General features: G+C 36.9%; 1 protein-coding gene across 1 annotated transcript in view; it reads right to left on the reverse strand.

The window, feature by feature from the left end:
• Positions 1-2506: 2506 nt before the first annotated feature.
• Positions 2507-24542, reverse strand: part of LOC147610045 (uncharacterized) — a 43781-nt gene continuing 21745 nt past the window's right edge. The window contains exons 2-3 of the mRNA XM_086787251.1: positions 2634-2874; positions 2507-2547 (exon numbers count right to left, since the gene is read on the reverse strand). Coding sequence (XP_086643377.1) covers positions 2542-2547; positions 2634-2874 — 247 coding nt within the window. The 3' untranslated portion in view covers positions 2507-2541. The remainder of the gene's footprint in view (positions 2548-2633; positions 2875-24542) is intronic.

A 24542-nucleotide genomic window follows, 5' to 3' on the forward strand; every position in this document is an offset into this window, starting at 1 on the left:
CAATTTCTATGTGTAGAAAGATGCATATTGGATATTTTCTTATTATAAAAGTGTTAATTTCATTAGATTCAATTTCTATGCATAGAAAGATGCATATTGGATACTTTTTTATTATAAAAGTGTTATTTTGATTAGATTCAAATTCTATGCATAGAAAGATGCATATTGAAATTCTTTTTATTTTAAAAGTGTTATTCCTATTAAATTGATTTTATGCATTATAAATAGATGCATAAAGAATTTTTATATCAAACTTAGATTCTCTTTAATTCTATGTTTAATTTTCATGAATATTTGATAATTGAATAAGTAAATACTCTGAAAGGGAAAATTCTATCGTTTCATATTCACTCGGTTTGTAAATAGAAAATTTAGGAAATCTATCGAAGTCAAAATATTCAAATAAATGATTAATTTATTTCTCATCAAAATTCGTTATTAATATAGAAATCAGTTAAGTGAATATTCAATGAATGAAATTCACTAAATTAGTAATTGAAATATCACCCCCTTTTCGAGAAAGATAATTCAGGAAGAAAAAGAGATGTGAGGTAAATAGATGTGAAGAGATGTGTGATGAGAATCAGATAGATATGAATGAAGGGATGAATAGATGTGATGTGAATAGAGATGATGAGATGTGAGGTAAATAGATGTAAAGAGATGTGTGATGAGAATCAGATAGATGTGAATGAATGATATGGGATGTGAGTGAATGTATGTAAAAGAATATGATGTGGATGTGTATGCAAAGGAATGTGATGTGATGAAAAATGATGTGATGTGACATGAATATATATGGATGTGAAGTGATAGATATTAATGTATGAATAGATGCAGGCAGTCGTACAGGTGAACGATTGGATGGATGTGTATGAATGAGATATGGTGTGGATAGAAGTGATGTGAAATGTGGATAGAATGTATGTGATGGGATGGTTATGAAAATGTATGTGGTGGTATGAATGAACGAATGTGATGGATATGAATGAATGAGATGTGATGGGTGTAAATGGATGCGATGTAATTGAATGTGATGGACGAGAATTGATGTGGTGTCATGTGAATTGTGATGTAAATGATTATGATGTGATGAGAAAGGGAATACAGATGAAATAAATGAGGAATGATGTGGAAAGATGAGATTTCGCTATAGAAACTGTATTTATGACCTGTTTTTTTTAAATGATTGTTTTACATAAAGAATGCTGGGGAAGAATTCTGACCGTCTTATGAATGAGGTCGTGGAGACCTAATCTAATAAAGTTACAATAGCTGACGGAGAGTCAATGGAGGATGTCTCCCGTAAGTAGCAAGGTCGGCCGAGGTCTTGACCAGCCTCGGCTCGATTAAAATGGTGAGCTTCCGGAATGGTGGATGAGGGACCAAGGAAGCAACCTCCTATGAGTGAAGCGCTAGGTGACCTACGAAGGATCCTAGAGGGTGCTGACAATACAGTGCTCGAGGGTCGCCGAAGATACCGACACGTGTGTCGTGGAAGATATTGGAACAAGGAGTAAGAGTTGTTTTCTGAATTCAGGCATGGATCTGGTTGATTGACCTTGCTGGTCCTCAACAGATGAGTCCATGGTTCTTTTATATGGATCTATTGGTTGATCTTGTTGATCTTCAACGAATATTTCATTTTGATATGTGAATATTGCCGAGTACTATGAGCTAGGAACCATCGAAAAGATCTCTAACTGGAAAGGTGGTGAGCGTTCTGGTTGCCAATGATGCCATAGGTACACTGAGGAAGGAATGATTGGAAATTAGAATTCAACCGAAAATTTTTGGAGGATTATGATCAGTGACTATGATTTCATTAAATGATTGTTTTAAAGAGAGCTGAATCTGTGAAAAAGGCAATTTGGGCGGTTGGAAGATGAGGGTACTCACTTTCGTTCACTCTCTCTAAAAGGGTGCGTCTATTTAGCGAGCCAAGAGCAGTGAGCACAGAGCAGTGAGTAGAAATAAAGTCCTTGTGAAAGTGAGCAAGTAGGGGCATGGTATGATGTTAAGCGAGCATGTAATGTTAAAGAGAAGAGTGAAACCATAGTGCAACTCTATAATGAACAGAACAAAGAAGACTAAAAAAGTTTAAAAATGACTATTACAAATAAAGCATTTTCAAATGAATGGTGCGGATATAAAAAATCACTACAAAACTCATACTACTTGGCTCGCTAAAAAGACGTTGAATTGGTCATTGAGCTACTAATAGAAACAAACTATTGTTGCAACCACATGGAAACCACAGCGACCAGAGAGCATAGAAATCAAGCCATTAAGATGCACACAAATTTTAATAGCCATACCACTGACACAACAATATAATACTCTTTAGAAACCATAACCATAGGATTTAAAAATTTTATAATCCAAATAAAAATTGTCCAACAATCAGCTACATGCTATTGTAAAAAACATTTAGAAGCATAACATCCATCAAAACATTACTTCCAATAGTCCCAAAAAAATAATTGTCTCAATTAAAAAAAAGACTATCTCTAATGGCATTTTGATGTAGACATGTGATCCTCATAACTGCAAGAGACACAAAGAAAAGAAAATAAGCTTTATCAATACAAAATTATTCTCTACTAACATATTTATCTTTTCAACATGCATACCTTTGCTGAGTATGGTTCTAACAGGTGATCATAGATCCGCTCATCCTTGTCTAACATTATGACATTGCGATCCATAAATGCTGCCACTAGCCCAAGAGTTCCAGTGCCAGCAAACAAATCCAAAATCGTGTCCCCAGGACGACTGAAGATGGAGACGATGTATTTGCTAAGCCGCTGACCTCTCTGACAACCGCCCCGCCATGGTCTACCCTTTCTCTTCACCAGATCCTCCGATGGCACTCTTGAAAATGCACACAAACCATTAACCATATGCCATAAAGATCACCGAAAATCATTTTAAATTCTATCTTGATTTGAATGCATATACATACATGTCAAAGATAAGATCTTGCCCTACATCAAGATCATCACCTAGTGCCAAATCCCTTAGTTGATCCCCATGCATCACAAAGCTTGTAGCAGGAGATGTTGAGCGAACAAAAACAGCCAATATTAAACAAGTGACCTACAAGCAAAGACGTTGTTCATGCATTTTCACCTTAAATGGGACAAAGAAGATTTGCACAAATGACAGGCCCAAAGAGAACAACACCAATACCTGGGTAGTAATCATTTGCCCCATCTTCTTCCCAATAGGTGGAGTACACCTCACAACCTGTCTATGATAAATGCCAAACCCAACGCTCTGTGCAACCTGCTCAATGGTCACTCCTTCTTCCATAGTGTAAAGGCATGTAAAAAAGCGAGAGACAAGAATCAACAACTTTAAAAGTAGAGTCATACATGCCATCCCCAATCTTATTCCAATATGGAACCTTGTTTGCAACACAACCTCCAATAATGATATTTTAGGGGAAGTCTGCAAATATCAACTCCACACAGTAATCGGACCCTCTACTCTTGACATTCCCTACTGTGCAAATAACATTCATGGCATCAAGCACTTGCTTTCCCAATGAGGATGCATCCTCCATGTTCACAAAAGTAGCTGCAAGGTCCTCAATACTGACATTGAAGGCATAAATGGTTCCTATAGACAGGTTTTTGACATTTAACACACATAGTCTTAAGTCAAAACAATCGGATCACGATAGAGATGAAGTAGGAAGCTCACATACCTGGAGCTTGCAATGTCTTGGTTATGATGTCAGTTGGTTGTATCCCGCCTGCACTACTATTGGATGTCTGTTGTTGACTCTGCTTCCTATTTGCTTCCATTGCTCGATTCACCTCCAATGCACGATTCACTATTTCCCTCCCTAAATTCACTGGCAATGACTTACGAAAAGAAGTCGATGCAATCGATGTTGCATGTGATGTGGATGTGGCCTCATTATGATCAATTTGCTGGCTACGAAGCTCCAATATAGACTTATGTTGGCGATACAGATCAAGCTCCTCCTCAGGCACATGGTTTCTTTCAAGGTCCAACCACCACGGGCAGAAACGAGACTCTATGCTTGACATGGCCTGTTCAATGACAAACATGGGTAAACACAACTCACCCTCAATATGAACATGTTTCTCAATCATGGATTCAAAATGACAAATTCAATCACTTACTCTTCCAAGCTTCAAATCGGCATACATATAAGATTGATTGTCAACACAAAGCCACACACTAGCGAGAGGGGGTAAAATATCCAATTGGTGCTCCTCAATTTCAGAAAGCAACCATCTGCAAGCCAAAGCCCAAATGATAAAACAACACACAGAAAGAAGCATGCATGTTTTTTAACAAGGAATATCTGGGTTATGTTGTAGGAAAACCTATAAACGACTCGCCGTGCAGCACTTTGTAGGCCTGGTTGATGGTCAATATCATGGCTAAATTTTATGCCTCCTTCGTGCACTTTGAAAGCCCTTTTGAAGTACTTTCTTCTGCATAGAACAACAAAAGAGGTGAATCGGCTCTCACCTAGCAACCTGACTCGATCGGCATTTTTAATATCATTTTGGATTCTCAAACCCAGCTCCGTGATCTGAAGCCAGTAGGAGTACATGTGCAGCCATTCCCTAACCTTTGTCTTATCATTTGGCATACCCTCAAGTGATCGCACTGCAGCCTGAGAGTTGTCCAATAGCTTGACAATGTGAGCCTTATCTATGTCTCTGATGCAAGCAGAACCTATCATATTGAGCTTTTCCTCTGTGGCCACATGATTGGTTGACGCGTGCCATGGGAGGGAGAGCATCGCACACCAAAAGGCCTCACCATTTGGAGGGATAAGCAATCCTTACATATTTTGATGTTTTTCCTCTGTAGAGAACTTCTACCTTTCGGAGTCACATTCTCCCTAGTAGACTCGGCAAGTGGTCCATTTGATGCCTCATCAATTTTTTGCTCCATCTCGTCCTTGAACAAGAGCCAAGTCATAATCTGGATTGGCAAATGAAGCCAACTAGGCCTTCCTCTGGTAGATGCACTCTGCATCTCTCTCTCAACCCACAGCTTGTCCTCATTGTCCAAATGTGCCATGAGAGTTGTTAGGTCGGACTCTCCCAATCTTCTTAGTTGAAATAGACGATCACCAAATGTGGTTGGCACAAATGCATAATCATGCGTCTTACAAAACAAAGAAAAAATATGTTAATATTCTTGAGTACAAACAACTTAGTTGACATAGAAGGAGACTCTGATAACAAATTAACTTACTTGTTCAACCTGGACAATGAAAACAAAAGCTCACCCACATCCCTCCGCGCTCGAACACATAAAATTTGCAGAGAACACAACAATGCATGGACAAATCCCCTTGAAACCCTGTAATAAAACACAAAATTAGGAAGGACAAAGAAGCATAAGAAACTATAACATCCCAATGAGAACTCACCTGTAGAAATGCAGTCCATCCAAGCATTGTGTCGATTATTACCATCAAGAATATGCACCATTTTTCGGCTCAAGTGTACGGACCCCAATCGGAGTCAAGTGCAAGAGTTTCCTCAAACTGTTGATTCACAGTCCTCCAATGCTCATCCCAAGATTCCTCCCTCTCTTGTGTCAATGGTGTCTCCTCCCCTTCCAAGTCCATAATTGATACTGTGAAAGCTCCCATGCTCTCAATGTACCCACCTAGTTTTTTGAAGCTTCGAGTAAGAGACTTATCTATTGAGGGAGAAACCTTTCGGATTGCCTCCGTCTGGATCATCCTACAGAGAGGAACACGTGGAGGTGGAGACCTAAATTTGACTCCTATCCTATCTAAAAAGGCTTGTGGAGTAGATGTCTCAAGAATCTTCCCAAAAATATCAACCTTATTTTTTTTCTGCTTGCTTCCTTCAGTTTGGGTTGTGACAACTGTTTCTTCTTGATCCTCTAGTGGATGTGTGTTCTCTTCCCCCTCTATCTCTCTCCCACTATCCTCAGTATTCTCACCTTCATCCTCATTATCACCACCTTGAGTATTCTCACCCTCATTTTGATCACCTTTATTTTCCTCAATTGCCCCCACTACATTTTGTGCATCCTCCTCATTTCTTTCATCACTATGTAGATGCTGCCTATCCATATCCACCTCCAGGTTAGTGTCATCTATGATATGTACCGCATGCTCCGTAGTAGGGTTTGAGGAGGCGGCTTGCTCCAAAGTGCTGGAAAAATCAGCTTGCCTCCTTGTGTGTCTCAATGAGCTCTCACCTGGGCCAACCTGTACACTCTTTTTCCGTTTAGCAAGAGGTAACTCATCCATTTTTGCACAACAAGAACCTTTCAAGCAAGATGCTCTAGTGAAATGACTCGAACTCATTTGAAAACCAGATAGCCATGCAAAAATACAAGAACAAATCTTCAAATAGTATTCTACTCGTATTGTATAATTAATTGATTATTTTAACAGCAAATTCAGTAATACGACACAAACTTAAAGAAAAGGTGGCACATTCACTAAAGAGATTAAATTCAGTACTGCAACACAATCATCAAACAAAGGTGGCACATTCACTATCCAACAAAACGGCCAACTCATTAACGAACACAATATCTTTGAGATTATCATATGGAGTGCTTTGGCCCAAATTCCAAGGCATTCAAAGCCGTATTGAATATTTTAAAAAAATCTTCATTGGAAAATATTTATGGAGCCCTTTTCAGGTGTTCAATTCAAGGCATTCAAATTTATTGGAAAATATATAAAGATTCGGTAGCCCAAATCTGAAGGCATTCAATATTGAGTACTAATAAAATTTAGAAGTGATATTTCGCAATCCAACACTTTTTTAAGGACAAACTTTTTTCTTTTTGTGCTATTGTTCTTTAGATGCACATGTTTGCTGGTCTCCTCTCTCGACTGTGTGAGCCGTTTCTCAATCAAGAAGACATCAAATGTGAGTTTTTTGAGCTTCTTGTATACTCAAAGTCTGCATAATATAGACAGTAGTAAGAGAGACAGTCTATGCAATGTGTTTGAGACAGCACCATATAGATAGCATGTTCTTACACTACTCTCTCCAAATTTCTGCCGCCGGGGGGGATCCAAGCTTGAAACGAACTCAAAATCGTGATGATTTTTTCAATGCTCAACAGCAAAACATCCTATTATTTTGTGCGCTGAGCGCACAAATTCATTCAAGAAAAATAGCAAGAAGTAACGCCGCACATCTCATACTGTGTCTGGAGTGTGGCGGCAGTAAAACATCCTATTATTTTGTGTGCTGAGCGCACAAATTCATTCAAGAAAAATAGCAAGAAGTAATGCCGCACATCTCATACTACTGTGTGTGGAGTGTGGTGGCAGCAAAACATCCTATTATTTTGTGCGCTGAGCGCACAAATTCATTCAGGCAAAATAGCACAAATTCATGGATGATGATACCTTTTTGTGTCTCTTTGTTGGGGAGAAAGACTGGAGTGGGGAGAGGGCCCTGTGCATGAGATCAGCATTCCTTTGCTGGGGAGGCGTATGATGCTTCATGATCGCTTCTCTGCGTGTGTGTTCGAGGGAAGATGCTTCTGTGCGGAGGACGACTAAAAGCCTTAAGTAATTGCTTCATAAGAACTAGCCGACTACTAAAAACCCTAAGTTAGGCACTGGACAAATTTTTTTATCCTAACACTAATGAATTTCAACACTAAAATTTAAGGGTTTGGTCAATATTTTTCTGATTTTTTTAAATCTATAGCACAGTTATGCTATGGCATCCAACTGGTAGAGTTTTTGAAATCTAATAGGAGATTATGAAAAAGCGCAAGAACTAATACAAAGCAAATATGTGTGTGTGTGTGTGCGTGTGCGTGTGTGTATGTGTATACATACACACACACACACAAACATATATACATATATACATGTACTCTTTTTGATACCCTTCATTATGACTATTTTTGCAATAAATATTTTTATTTGCTTCTACCCATAGTCTTAAAATGAGCCTGGTAAAATTGTATTATGGCTAGTATATGCTATTGATTATAGCAAGAACATCTAGTATTAAAATATTTTTGGCTAATATTCAATGTAAATTCCTTAATTGTTGTTGTGATTGCATTATGCAGGGAGGCTCGTGTTTTCCTCCAGACTCGGTGCATGCATCCGAGTCCCCTTCTCGAATGGCAAATGTCTTGTGTCAATCAACATGATCCGGGGGAACCTTGGAACTATTGGTGGGATAAATGTGGAGGCCTTACTTGAAATTGGAGGAGAGTATGAGCCCATTTGTCCTTTACACTTGTATGCAGGGATTGGAGATGAGGCATATTTTATCCTAGAGCATTCATTGTCCTCTGTATATATTGCCAAATCAGAGAATTATTTTGAGACCCCAGAACAAGGCCCCTCAACTATATTTCCTCCCGGTTCTCGAAAGAGTACTCCAATGTAAGTGGCATTAACTTTGACTTTGACATTTTTTGTTTTGCATTGTGCATTGAATTAGAGAGCATTGTGCTTTGCAGTGACTTGGACACTGAAGAGATAGAAGAAATCAATGTCCAAGCACATGGGTCATTGCAAGAGGAGATAGAGGACTCTCCTGTGAAAAAGTGCTTTCAACATTTGGAAGAGGAAGATCTTCAGTTTGATACTGCGGTCTCTTGCTTTCAAATAATCCGCATGTTACCTCCTACTGATGTCTTGCACACTTTAATCCATGATTGTGATTACAAAGGCAAGGTAAAAGAGCTTCCCAAGGTGTACCCAGAGTTCAGTATATATGAGCTTGAAGGTGGGAAAGGTATGGAAGGGATGGAGCAAAAATACGAGGGCAACATTTGGACAAAGCCACAAACGCAAACTAGGGCTAATAAAACTTTTGTTCTTAGGAAGAGCTTCTGTGGGGGAACCTTCCAGAATGAGCACTGCTCCTTTAGGACACGTATGAATCAACCAAACAAACTCCATTGGAATGGGCAGCTGATAAAATCTCCAAAATATGGGAATTTAGCAATTGGGAGCTTCGGGAACCTTGAGTGTTTTTTCTGCAAGCATGTGCCAATGTGTCTATTATTTTATGCCAAAAGAATCAATGCACAACAGACTATTTATTCATTATGGCAAACATACACACATGGTTTCCAAGGGAATGTGCTGAGCATCGATACGAAATATCAAGGCCTTTGTAGCACGTGCAGTGGGCATCGACCACAACGCTGGGCCCAGAAAGGTACAAATGATTGTGGCAAGGGAGGTGGTTTTAAGAGCATTCACTGATGATGACAAGGCACAGGGAGAATTCATGACAGAGAGGGAGCTACAGGAGATGTTGCAAGAGTTGCAAAGTTTGATAAATGTCAAAAAGTACGTAGGAAGTGCAATTTAGCAAAGAATAGTATGCAATTATCATCTTTAATACACTAAGTATGCTTTATGAATGCAGGGTGAAGCAGATGGTAATGCAAACACGAAAAACAACACGGCCTCTGAGTGAAGGATATGAAGCCATTCTTAATCTAAAAAGAACATGCCATTTTGAGTTCTTCCATGGTTCTCGATTTCCATTGCAAGCCACCACTACTACTGAGCGTTGCTTTATCTTTAAGATGTCTACTACTGGACCTGGTTCTGGGATTGACATTGTTCGACAAATGGACAAGGATGGTAATGGGGATCTTAATCAAGCATGGGTCTGCTTTGATCATGTGCATCGAGTTGATGGATGGCATACAATGGGAGCACATGTTTATGACCACATGTAAGTTACAAGCGGTAGAGAGCATTGCTTAATTTGTGTCTTTAATATAACTCTGTTTCCATTTGTGGCATGCAGGATTGGTGAGCTATTGACAATAGCAACTTGTGAATTTAGAGAAGAGGATGAGGATGCTCAAGTCATGTTTTGGGAAAATATGAATTTGGTAATTGTGGAGCACACAGGGAAGGTAGCAAATTTTTTTGGGTTTATGGGGCGGATGAGGTTGGCGCTAACTGGAATGTAGTGAGACGTGTCTTCAACGACGGAAAGGAGATGATTGAAAGGGAAAGGTCATGTTTATGGCATTGGGAAGACAACCTTCGTGTCCACACGCAGAGGTACATCTATAGCCCACATCAAGAAAAGCACAGGGAGATGTGTGAGAAGTGGAGGACTACCCCAAACAAAGAAAGTGCCCTTCAGCAATTTCGCAGGATACGAACATGGTGGGCAACTGGCAAGGCAGCTGATAGAAACATCCCTAAGCTTCTTAGCTGGTTGAGTTGGTGGCACTATAGGGTTAGTCGATGGGGTCATTTCATTTTAAAGGCAATGTTTGTAAGAGATTATTCATTGTATTATTGTGTGCCTCCTACTTATGTGCACTACATTGTTTTTAATCAATTTCTACCACTCTCTTGTAGGATGGAGAGCCTATTGTCAATGCTCTTGTCCCAAGGACAAATATGTCAGAGACCAAGCATGCAAGCTGGTTGGCAGGGGAGGGGTATAGGCAAAAGATTAGTCTTTATGATGCTTGTGTGACAGATCTAATCAATGCTTACTTCCAATGTGCCCGACAACTGGCTTTCTTGGAAGGAAAATACACAGGTTGTGGGCCTACTGTAAGATTCCTCTCCCAACCCCTTTTTGATGTCTAGTATCTTCCCCTGTAATCAACCCCTCTTCAGAAATATAAAGACCTTGTTTCTAACTATTTTAGCCTAGAGAGAGAAAATATTCTAGAGAGAGAATATTCAAATTTTGAATATTTTTGGATAGAAAAATATCTCTTATAATTCAGATGAGTTCCCTTGAAACAGAAATTCAAAAAGAATTTTCCAATGTGCAATTGGAATTAATTGGAAATAGGTATAAAGAACCTTAGTCTAAGGGTCTAGATTTTCAGAAATCTTTAGACTATGGTCCAATTAAGGTTCCTATGGGCCAATAGCATCAATCCATGTGTAGGGAGTAGATAAATCCAATTTGTAAAAAAGAAGATACCCAAAAATGAGTAAATGCTCACATAAGGTGAAGAGTTAAAAATGTACAAGGTTTATTAGTAAAAAACTATGAGCAATATTAAAAATATGAGATATTTTGGGAATAATGATTTTATTATGACACATATGTAAGGAAGGGGAGTCCCTTAAATGCTCACATAAGATGAAGAGTTGAAAATGTACAAGGTTTATTAGTAAAAAACTATGAGCAATATTAAAATGATTCCATTATGACACATATGTAAGGAAGGGGAGTTCTTTAAAGGATGTGCATATTTCACATAAGATGAAGAGTTGAAAATGTACAAGGTTTATTAGTAAAAAACTATGAGCAATATTAAAATGATTCCATTATGACACATATGTAAGGAAAGAGAGTTCTTTAAAGGAGGTGCATATTTCACATGCTTGAATGAGTTTTAAACTCATAAAAATTGAGATATTTCATCTCTCCTCTCTCCTCATTTAAGTCTAGTTCCAAAAAGTTAGCTTAACTGACCTAAAAATGGTCAAATATTGACCAAACTGATTTAGAAAATTCTAGAATCAGTTTGTTTGGTTAGGAGCTCAATTTTTCCTATAAATAGAAGCCTCCCCCTTGTTGAAAAATAGATAGTGTTTATGCATCGTTACTCTACTCCACCTAAGCCAAGAACTGTGAATTCATTTAATAATTCACTAGTTTTTGGAGCTTCCCTCTTTCTTCAATCCCCATTAGTGGCTCCATCAACATACTTAACCAATTGATTGGTTGGGGGCCTCTACCGTGAACAAAGAATCAAGCAAGTTGTAAGGTAATTAGTGAATATTGATCTTTCTATAATTTCTCAATGTTTCTCTCTTCTCAACCCCTCTCAAGCTTGAGAAGTTTAATTGGTATGGTTTTTTTTAAAAATGCTATTGAAGTTTGAATAGTAGTGAAGAGTTACATAATGCTATTGAAGTTAATTTTCATTTATGTTTAAATTCTAATGATTGTTATGTAAATTCTCTCTCTCACTCAAGAAATGGTCATACTCATGACCCATTCTCAATCCAAATCAAGCTTTTCATAAAGCTTTTCCTTAACCCAAGATTAAGCTATGCTTGAGACCAAATTAATGGCTTTTTTCTATGCTTTTAGTTTATGTATATTAATGATTCAATCCATTATGGATTAATAATCCAATTAGAGATTATTTTAATTATTTTCTTAATGATAAGCATTATCCCTTAGAAAAATTGAGATTTATCAGTCATAGCAGCGGAGCTATGGCAAAATTTTTATAAAAATTATGCATAAAATAATCTCATTCAAAGCATAAAAAGAGGACTTCCTACCATATTCTAGGAATTATCATCCTAGATTAATTGAAAGAATTTCATTACAATCATGGAGAAATTGAATTTTAATATCATGCATAAAGGATAAGTTTTTATATCAAAAGTGTTATTTTTACCATTTTTATTTCATGCATAGAAGTATGCATAATGGATAAATTTTTATATCAAAAGTGTTATCTTTACCATTTTTATTTCATGCTTAAGAGTATGCATAATGATAAATTTTTATATCAAAAGTGTTACTTTTATCATTTTTATTTTCATGCATAGGAATATGCATAATGATAAATTTTTATATCAAAAGTGTTACTTTTATCATTTCTATTTTCATGCATAAGAGTATGCATAATGATAAATTTTTATATCAAAAGTGTTACTTTTATCATTTTTTATTTTCATGCATAGGAATATGCATAATGATAAATTTTTATATCAAAAGTGTTACTTTTATCATTTTTATTTTCATGCATAAGAGTATGCATAATGATAAATTTTTATATCAAAAGTGTTACTTTTATCATTTTTATTTTCATGCATAAGAGTATGCATAATGATAAATTTTTATATCAAAAGTGTTACTTTTATCATTTCTATTTTCATGCATAGGATAATGCATAATGATAAATTTTTATATCAAAAGTGTTGATTTTATCATTTTTATTTTCATGCATAGGAATATGCATAATGATAAATTTTTATATCAAAAGTGTTACTTTTATCATTTTTATTTTCATGCATAGGAATATACATAATGATAAATTTTTATATCAAAAGTGTTACTTTTATCATTTCTATTTTCATGCATAAGAGTATGCATAATGATAAATTTTTATATCAAAAGTGTTACTTTTATCATTTTTAATTTTCATGCATAAAAGTATGCATAAGAGTTGATTATTTTATTATAAAAGTGTGACTTATATCATAATTGAATTTCATGCATAGAGGTATGCATAAAAGTTGATTATTTTATTATAAGAGTGTTACTTTTATCATATTGGATTTCATGCATATAGGTATGCATAAAAGATATTCTTTTTATACTAAAAGTGTGATTTTTCTCATAAATGGATTTTATGCTTAACTTAGATGCATAAGAGAAATTCTTTTATTCTAAAAGTGTAATTTCCTACCAAACTGAATTTATGTATAAGAAGATGCATAAAAGCTTGATTTTAATTTCGAAAGTGTTAGTCTCCTTAAATGGAATTTATGTATAAATAAATGTGTAGAGAAATCTTATATCAAATATAAGAATTCTCTTTTTTTTTAAAAAAGATATGAAATGTGATAAGATGTGATAAGAGGTGTATGAGATGTGATAAGAATTGATAAGATGCGTATGGAAAGTGATAGGATGTGATAAGATGTGTATGGGATGAGGTAAGAAGTGTATGTGATAGAATAGGATGTATATGGGTTGTGATAGGGCGAGAATGGATATGATGTAAAAGATTAGATGTGAAGACATATGGGGTTACATGAATGGGAATGTGGAAATGGATGTATGTATGTGGATGTGTGGATGTGGAGATGGGAGTATGGATGTATGAATGTGAAAGTGGATGTATGAATGTGAAAATGGATGTATGCATGAAGATGTATATGCATAGATGTGAATGTGGATGTAGATGTGGATGTATAGATGTGAATGGGAATGTGGATGTGGATGTATGTATGTATGTGGATGTAGATGTGAATGTATAGATGTGAATGGGAATGTGGATGTGGATGTATATGAATGTGGATGTAGATGTGGATGTATAGATGTGAATGGGAAGTGGATGTGGATGTATGTATATATGTGGATGTAGATGTGGATGTATAGATGTGAATGGGAATGTGGATGTGGATGTATGTATGTATGTGGATGTGGATGTATGTATGTATGTGGATGTGGATGTATGAATGAGGACGTGATAATGGATGTATGCATGTAGATGTGGATATATGGATGTGAATATGAATGTGGATGTGGATGTGGATGTATGGATGTGGATATGGATGTGTATGTATGAATGTAGATAAGGGATGTGGATGTATAAATGAGGATGTGAAAATGGAGGTATGCATGTAGATGTGGATGTATGGATGTGAATATGGATGTGGATGTGGATGTATAAATGAGGATGTGAATGTGGATGTGAATGTGAAGGTGGATGTGAATGTGGATGTATGGATGTGGATATGGATGTGTATGTATGAATGTGGATATGGGATGTGGATGTATAAATGAGGATGTGAAAATGGATGTATCCATGTAAATGTGGATGTATGAATGTGAATGTGAATTAATGTGTCGTCGATATGAGGAAATGGATGAGAATGAGTACACATATAAATGGAATGAGGAATAAGTAATGTGGATTATATGAGGGATAATGTGGAAAAATTAGAGTTAATATAGAAATTGTATTTGTAAACTGTTTGTAAATGCTGTTTGTAAATGCTGTCTGTAAATGGCTGTTTTATGTCAAGAATGCTGGGAAAGCATTTTGACCATCTTGTGATTAAGGTCGTGGAGACCTAACTGATAAAGTTGCAACTGCTGACGGAGAGTCAATGGAGGACGTCTCGCGTAGCAAGGTCGGTCGAGGTATTGACCAGCCTCGGTTCGATTAAAATGGTGAGCTTCCGGTACGGTGGATGAGGGACCAAGGAAGCGGCCTATGAGTGAAGCGCTAGGTCACCTGCGAAGGATCCTAGAGGGTGCTGACCATACGGTGCTCGGGCTCTCGGTCGCCCAGGATACCCACGCGTGCGTCGAGGAAGATATTGGAACAAGGAGTAAGAGTTGTTTTGTGAAAACGGGCATGGATCTGGTTGATTGACCTTGCTGGTCTTCAATGGATGAGTCCATGGCTCTTTATATGGATCTGTTGGTTGATCTTGCTGATCTTCAACGAGAGTCCATCTTGATTTTTATAAGTGATTATATTGCCGAGTATTATGGGCTAGGAACTATTGAAAAGGCCCCTGTGTGGACAGGTGGTGAGCGTTCTAGTTGCCAATGATGCCATAGATACTCTGATGAAGGAATGATGGGAAATTATGAATCAACCGGATAAATTGAAAGATTGTGATCAGTGGTACTATGGTTTCATTAAGGGATTGTTTTAAAGTTAGCTGATGCTAAGAAAAAGGCAATTTCATATTGGGTGTGTAAGTGGTGTGGCTAGTTTTATGTTTGCATGAACTTCCGGCTAGGGGGTCTTGGAACTCTTTTCCTTGGTACCCGGGACAAAACCTAACCAAATTCCAAATTGGATCCCATCACTACAGTGGTTGGGCGGTTGGCTAACCCATGGGATCGGATGGGGTTAGGCTGGACTGATGGATCCGTAAATCGAGACTCAAACTTTTGTTTTTACGATAGATAAAATAAATCCCGGACAGTAACTGTTCTATGGATAGGAATCAACGGCTGTGCCTCTTGAATGGGAAAAAAAGCGTTGATCCCAATGATCCAAGTGCAAGTTTCTTCCTTAATCTGACCATGTATCTTATAGATGCAATTGGATCAGCTTGAACAGAAATGTTCTTGACTACGTTAGAGTAAAAAGTTATCCAGGTGGAATCGCCCGTGCTTTCCGGTAAAGGAAGTTTTTTCGGGTTCGGTTTTGGAACAACCGACGGATTAGTCTCTTATCCGGATATCCGTGGGTGAGGCCCCGAATGTGGGACCCCTGTCCCGCGCGAGAAGTGCTACTTCCGTTGCCAGTATCGTGAATCCGTTGCTCGGTGGGAACAGGGATCTCACAGTTGGTATCAGAGCATTTGGTTAATAAAGATCAACTGAGAAGACAAATATGTCAAAAATTTATCAAGAAACAAAAAAAGGTTGTAATTGTGTGATATAAGTCATACAATTTGATATTCAAACTAAAATTCGTAATTTGGTAATTGGGTCTTCAGATGGAAGTACCACAATTATATAGAATCCCTGACTTGCTTGAGGCCTAGACATGATGGTATTTACCTTATAATTCCAAGGGCCGTGACTACCCGTATATACCGAGAGTATACTGCAGCTCTTTACTGACAGTATATATGAGTAAATCTAAGACTTGAAATTATAAGCGTTAATGCTATCCAGAGGATGATTTCGAATGTGGTTGATATGATTTTTAATTCTATTTGAGAATTGATGAATTGAATTGGATTCTGATTGAAAAATGATGATCCTTGAAATTTGGTTGAAATGTAATAAGCTGAGCGAAGCCTCAATGAGGATGAATGGGACGAGTCCCTGTGATGATATTCATAACTGGAATGATGATAATGATTTCAGCAAATCACTATGAGATTAGTGGATTGTGCTGTCAGATTGCTACTATTAATACTTGACCGTTAGATCAAGTTAAGGGATGACAAATTGAGAACTTACTTGACCAAAATTTCCATGGAGGAATGTTCAGAAGGAAATTTTTCGGTCTAATGGACCATTATCATGTTAAAGATATGAATGATATGATCTGAATGAATTGTTGATAAGTTCTAAGGGATATTTATCCTAGTATTCTGTTGGGTTGATTAGAATATAAGGAACCCCAGAATAAAATTGGATCTTAAGAAAAAGAGTTGTTCTCTTCCTACGAGATGAGAACATCTCGCGCTTTTTTTTAAGTGGGGTAGAATGTAAGAATTCTCCCCAGTTTTTGAGGTATTCAAAAATAAGAATCTCCTCTCTAATCTTATAACTATTCTCTCTCTAATATATAAAATTTTGACAGAATCATGAGACGAGGAAATCGTAGCCGTCGCAGCCAGACCCTGTCACTGAAGATAACGAACTTGATCCTGATGTTCGCAAGGCTCTTCATAGGACTCAACCAGGACCCTTCAAAGGATAAGGGGAGAACATAGGTGAGACTGTGGAGAAATGGGTGGAAGCCATGGAAGAGTATTTTGATGTCACAGATTATAATGAGCTGAGCAAAATAGCTCTTGGCCGGTTGAAAATAGTGGAAACAGCCAGAGTAGCATGGAGGAACCACTGTGACACCAACCGTCTAAATAGAAATACCCAATCTTGGAATGACCTAAAAACCTATTTGAGAAAGAGATTCTGTCCCCCTGGATTTTTGGAAACCAAAATGAATGAATTTTTAGAACTAAAGCAGGAGAACAAAACCATTGAAGAATATCATCAAGCCTTTGCTCTTCTACTCAAATACTCACCACCTCTAGATGAAGAACAGCTCATGGCCAGGTTCATTCGGGCAATGAACGAACCTTTGGACACACTGGTCAAAAATGCCAAACCAGTGTCCATGGCTGAAGCAGTAAAAATGGCAAAGGATTTTGCCAAAGCCTTTGTAGTAAAGGTCCCGCCAAAACCTGCACCCTCTAACTTTAAAAGATTCCAAGCCCAGGAAGGTACTTCAAACTTTCCACCTCCTAAGAGGCAGCAAGGACCGTTTCAGAATCAAGATGCAGGAAGATTCCAAAGTGAAGGAAGATCCTTCCCCCAAAATACTTTCTCAGGAGGACCATCTATTTTAAGGATGCAGAACAATGAACCCAGAAGTGAGAACCGGTGTTTTGGATGCCAAGGTTTTGGTCATCAGTTAAAAGACTGCCCAACTCCTGCCATGTCAAGGGGACAGGGAAGTCTAGGACCCCGAATTCAGAGACCAATTCCTTCATACCAGTCTAATCAGGGTCCGTCTCACCCAAGCCAGGGTAACCCCAGAAGAACTCCAAATCAACCATCTGCCTCTACCCTGAATAACCTTAGAACTCCTTTCCAGAACAGGGGCAACCAAAGAGAAAGAATTCCACCTCAGACTGCAACAGCCAGAGCAGTCACAATTTCAGAAGAAGTAGAAGAGGAAAGAAGGGCAGATCTTTACTGCAATTGAAAAACTAAGGACTTAACAGACAGTTCTCAAGTCATCCATACTCCAGCAGAATACCAGGGAAAAATCGACCGTCCACTTCCAAGGCGTAAAGTTGAATGTGATTGAAGAAGAAGAAGATGTGATGAAAGAAATCATACTCCACCTGCGAGATGAGGACATCTCGCGTTTTTTAAGTGGGGTAGAATGTAAGATTCCTCTCCCAACCCCTTTTTGATGTCTAGTATCTTCCCCTGTAATCAACCCCTCTTCAGAAATATAAAGACCTTGTTTCTAACTATTTTAGCCTAGAGAGAGAAAATATTCTAGAGAGAGAATATTCAAATTTTGAATATTTTTGGATAGAAAAATATCTCTTATAATTCAGATGAGTTCCCTTGAAACAGAAATTCAAAAAGAATTTTCCAATGTGCAATTGGAATTAATTGGAAATAGGTATAAAGAACCTTAGTCTAAGGGTCTAGATTTTCAGAAATCTTTAGACTATGGTCCAATTAAGGTTCCTATGGGCCAATAGCATCAATCCATGTGTAGGGAGTAGATAAATCCAATTTGTAAAAAAGAAGATACCCAAAAATGAGTAAATGCTCACATAAGGTGAAGAGTTGAAAATGTACAAGGTTTATTAGTAAAAAACTATGAGCAATATTAAAAATATGAGATATTTTGGGAATAATGATTTTATTATGACACATATGTAAGGAAGGGGAGTCCCTTAAATGCTCACATAAGATGAAGAGTTGAAAATGTACAAGGTTTATTAGTAAAAAACTATGAGCAATATTAAAATGATTCCATTATGACACATATGTAAGGAAGGGGAGTTCTTTAAAGGATGTGCATATTTCACATAAGATGAAGAGTTGAAAATGTACAAGGTTTATTAGTAAAAAACTATGAGCAATATTAAAATGATTCCATTATGACACATATGTAAGGAAAGAGAGTTCTTTAAAGGAGGTGCATATTTCACATGCTTGAATGAGTTTTAAACTCATAAAAATTGAGATATTTCATCTCTCCTCTCTCCTCATTTAAGTCTAGTTCCAAAAAGTTAGCTTAACTGACCTAAAAATGGTCAAATATTGACCAAACTGATTTAGAAAATTCTAGAATCAGTTTGTTTGGTTAGGAGCTCAATTTTTCCTATAAATAGAAGCCTCCCCCTTGTTGAAAAATAGATAGTGTTTATGCATCGTTACTCTACTCCACCTAAGCCAAGAACTGTGAATTCATTTAATAATTCACTAGTTTTTGGAGCTTCCCTCTTTCTTCAATCCCCATTAGTGGCTCCATCAACATACTTAACCAATTGATTGGTTGGGGGCCTCTACCGTGAACAAAGAATCAAGTAAGTTGTAAGGTAATTAGTGAATATTGATCTTTCTATAATTTCTCAATGTTTCTCTCTTCTCAACCCCTCTCAAGCTTGAGAAGTTTAATTGGTATGGTTTTTTTTTAAAATGCTATTGAAGTTTGAATAGTAGTGAAGAGTTACATAATGCTATTGAAGTTAATTTTCATTTATGTTTAAATTCTAATGATTATTATGTAAATTCTCTCTCTCACTCAAGAAATGGTCATACTCATGACCCATTCTCAATCCAAATCAAGCTTTTCATAAAGCTTTTCCTTAACCCAAGATTAAGCTATGCTTGAGGCCAAATTAATGGCTTTTTTCTATGCTTTTAGTTTATGTATATTAATGATTCAATCCATTATGGATTAATAATCCAATTAGAGATTATTTTAATTATTTCCTTAATGATAAGCATTATCCCTTAGAAAAATTGAGATTTATCAGTCATAGCAGCGGAGCTATGGCAAAATTTTTATAAAAATTATGCATAAAATAATCTCATTCAAAGCATAAAAAGAGGACTTCCTACCATATTCTAGGAATTATCATCCTAGATTAATTGAAAGAATTTCATTACAATCATGGAGAAATTGAATTTTAATATCATGCATAAAGGATAAGTTTTTATATTAAAAGTGTTATTTTTACCATTTTTATTTCATGCATAGAAGTATGCATAATGGATAAATTTTTATATCAAAAGTGTTATCTTTACCATTTTTATTTCATGCTTAAGAGTATGCATAATGATAAATTTTTATATCAAAAGTGTTACTTTTATCATTTTTATTTTCATGCATAGGAATATGCATAATGATAAATTTTTATATCAAAAGTGTTACTTTTATCATTTCTATTTTCATGCATAAGAGTATGCATAATGATAAATTTTTATATCAAAAGTGTTACTTTTATCATTTTTTATTTTCATGCATAGGAATATGCATAATGATAAATTTTTATATCAAAAGTGTTACTTTTATCATTTTTATTTTCATGCATAAGAGTATGCATAATGATAAATTTTTATATCAAAAGTGTTACTTTTATCATTTTTATTTTCATGCATAAGAGTATGCATAATGATAAATTTTTATATCAAAAGTGTTACTTTTATCATTTCTATTTTCATGCATAGGATAATGCATAATGATAAATTTTTATATCAAAAGTGTTGATTTTATCATTTTTATTTTCATGCATAGGAATATGCATAATGATAAATTTTTATATCAAAAGTGTTACTTTTATCATTTTTATTTTCATGCATAGGAATATACATAATGATAAATTTTTATATCAAAAGTGTTACTTTTATCATTTCTATTTTCATGCATAAGAGTATGCATAATGATAAATTTTTATATCAAAAGTGTTACTTTTATCATTTTTAATTTTCATGCATAAAAGTATGCATGAGTTGATTATTTTATTATAAAAGTGTGACTTATATCATAATTGAATTTCATGCATAGAGGTATGCATAAAAGTTGATTATTTTATTGTAAGAGTGTTACTTTTATCATATTGGATTTCATGCATATAGGTATGCATAAAAGATATTCTTTTTATACTAAAAGTGTGATTTTTCTCATAAATGGATTTTATGCTTAACTTAGATGCATAAGAGAAATTCTTTTATTCTAAAAGTGTAATTTCCTACCAAACTGAATTTATGTATAAGAAGATGCATAAAAGCTTGATTTTAATTTCGAAAGTGTTAGTCTCCTTAAATGGAATTTATGTATAAATAAATGTGTAGAGAAATCTTATATCAAATATAAGAATTCTCTTTTTTTTTTAAAAAGATATGAAATGTGATAAGATGTGATAAGAGGTGTATGAGATGTGATAAGAATTGATAAGATGCGTATGGAAAGTGATAGGATGTGATAAGATGTGTATGGGATGAGGTAAGAAGTGTATGTGATAGAATAGGATGTATATGGGTTGTGATAGGGCGAGAATGGATGTGATGTAAAAGATTAGATGTGAAGACATATGGGGTTACATGAATGGGAATGTGGAAATGGATGTATGTATGTGGATGTGTGGATGTGGAGATGGGAGTATGGATGTATGAATGTGAAAGTGGATGTATGAATGTGAAAATGGATGTATGCATGAAGATGTATATGCATAGATGTGAATGTGGATGTAGATGTGGATGTATAGATGTGAATGGGAATGTGGATGTGGATGTATGTATGTATGTGGATGTAGATGTGAATGTATAGATGTGAATGGGAATGTGGATGTGGATGTATATGAATGTGGATGTAGATGTGGATGTATAGATGTGAATGGGAAGTGGATGTGGATGTATGTATATATGTGGATGTAGATGTGGATGTATAGATGTGAATGGGAATGTGGATGTGGATGTATGTATGTATGTGGATGTGGATGTATGTATGTATGTGGATGTGGATGTATGAATGAGGACGTGATAATGGATGTATGCATGTAGATGTGGATATATGGATGTGAATATGAATGTGGATGTGGATGTGGATGTGGATGTATGGATGTGGATATGGATGTGTATGTATGAATGTAGATAAGGGATGTGGATGTATAAATGAGGATGTGAAAATGGAGGTATGCATGTAGATGTGGATGTATGGATGTGAATATGGATGTGGATGTGGATGTATAAATGAGGATGTGAATGTGGATGTGAATGTGAAGGTGGATGTAAATGTGGATGTATGGATGTGGATATGGATGTGTATGTATGAATGTGGATATGGGATGTGGATGTATAAATGAGGATGTGAAAATGGATGTATCCATGTAAATGTGGATGTATGAATGTGAATGTGAATTAATGTGTCGTCGATATGAGGAAATGGATGAGAATGAGTACACATATAAATGGAATGAGGAATAAGTAATGTGGATTATATGAGGGATAATGTGGAAAAATTAGAGTTAATATAGAAATTGTATTTGTAAACTGTTTGTAAATGCTATTTATAAATGGCTGTTTTATGTCAAGAATGCTGGGAAAGCATTTTGACCATCTTGTGATTAAGGTCGTGGAGACCTAACTGATAAAGTTGCAACTGCTGACGGAGAGTCAATGGAGGACGTCTCGCGTAGCAAGGTCGGCCGAGGTATTGACCAGCCTCGGTTCGATTAAAATGGTGAGCTTCCGGTACGGTGGATGAGGGACCAAGGAAGCGGCCTATGAGTGAAGCGCTAGGTCACCTGCGAGGATCCTAGAGGGTGCTGACCATACGGTGCTCGGGCTCTGGGTCGCCCAGGATACCCACGCGTGCGTCGAGGAAGATATTGGAACAAGGAGTAAGAGTTGTTTTGTGAAAACGGGCATGGATCTGGTTGATTGACCTTGCTGGTCTTCAATGGATGAGTCCATGGCTCTTTATATGGATCTGTTGGTTGATCTTGCTGATCTTCAACGAGAGTCCATCTTGATTTTTATAAGTGATTATACTGCCGAGTATTATGGGCTAGGAACTATTGAAAAGGCCCCTGTGTGGACAAGTGGTGAGCGTTCTAGTTGCCAATGATGCCATAGATACTCTGATGAAGGAATGATGGGAAATTATGAATCAACCGGATAAATTGAAAGATTGTGATCAGTGGTACTATGGTTTCATTAAGGGATTGTTTTAAAGTTAGCTGATGCTAAGAAAAAGGCAATTTCCTATTGGGTGTGTAAGTGGTGTGGCTAGTTTTATGTTTGCATGAACTTCCGGCTAGGGGGTCTTGGAACTCTTTTCCTTGGTACCCGGGACAAAACCTAACCAAATTCCAAATTGGATCCCATCACTACAGTGGTTGGGCGGTTGGCTAACCCATGGGATCGGATGGGGTTAGGCTGGACTGATGGATCCGTAAATCGAGACTCAAACTTTTGTTTTTACGATAGATAAAATAAATCCCGGACAGTAACTGTTCTATGGATAGGAATCAACGGCTGTGCCTCTTGAATGGGGAAAAAAGCGTTGATCCCAATGATCCAAGTGCAAGTTTCTTCCTTAAACTGACCATGTATCTTATAGATGCAATTGGATCAGCTTGAACAGAAATGTTCTTGACTACGTTAGAGTAAAAAGTTATCCAGGTGGAATCGCCCGTGCTTTCCGGTAAAGGAAGTTTTTCCGGGTTCGGTTTTGGAACAACCGACGGATTAGTCTCTTATCCGGATATCCGTGGGTGAGGCCCCGAATGTGGGACCCCTGTCCCGCGCGAGAAGTGCTACTTCCGCTGCCAGTATCGTGAATCCGTTGCTCGGTGGGAACAGGGATCTCACACCTACATTAGAGCTTTTGGTTGAGAGAGCTCTTTCTCGACAGAAAGCAAGTCCATCCCCAATAGCTACCTCACGAGAAGTGGATGATGCAGTGGCGGGGACCCCTATGTTTTGAAATAGGGTAAAATTCAAGGGTGAGAATAAAACTATTCGAGCCAAAAGGCCACTACACGACTCGACAGAAGAAAACTTTGGCAACTCTAGCCATAGGCCTGAGTTTAACTATGTGACAAGAGAGAGGTTAGAGCATGCAATAGAGGTCGATGAGCAATGCAAAGTTTTAGAGAGCCTTGAAAGTGATGTGCATGATACAAATTGGGCCTTGCGGAGGATACCAACAGTGAGTGCAACCACTGGGCATCGGGGAAAAAGTGTAGCTCAAGGTTGCGAGGGGGTGATGTCAGTCCTTGTTTTTGGAGTGATTGTCAACTATCCTCCTGGAAAAAGGAGAAGTATTGCTATTTTTGTAATACAAATGTTAGGCACACTTGGAAAATTACAAAGACAATATTACATCCACCAGAGGATGTCCCTTGTGTTTGGCCCATTGCTAAAGGTACCAAGTTATAAGTGAAAGAAGCCTGCAAGCTTATTAGAGCAGGATATGACATTGGTATTCCTCTTGAGTTTTTTCTAGAAAAGGAGCTTGCAAAAGGCACTAGCGAGACAAACAAGGAGGTGAAAAAATTTCCATATCGACGAGGAATTTCAAAGGCTGCATTTGGTCAAATCACTGCGGCCTTAGATATGCATGCAGAAGTTGTAGGC

Source organism: Cibotium barometz, chromosome 50, assembly GCF_041138505.1.
Source record: "Cibotium barometz isolate CiBa-2024 chromosome 50, ASM4113850v1, whole genome shotgun sequence".
In the NCBI taxonomy this organism is placed as follows: Eukaryota; Viridiplantae; Streptophyta; class Polypodiopsida; order Cyatheales; family Cibotiaceae; genus Cibotium; species Cibotium barometz.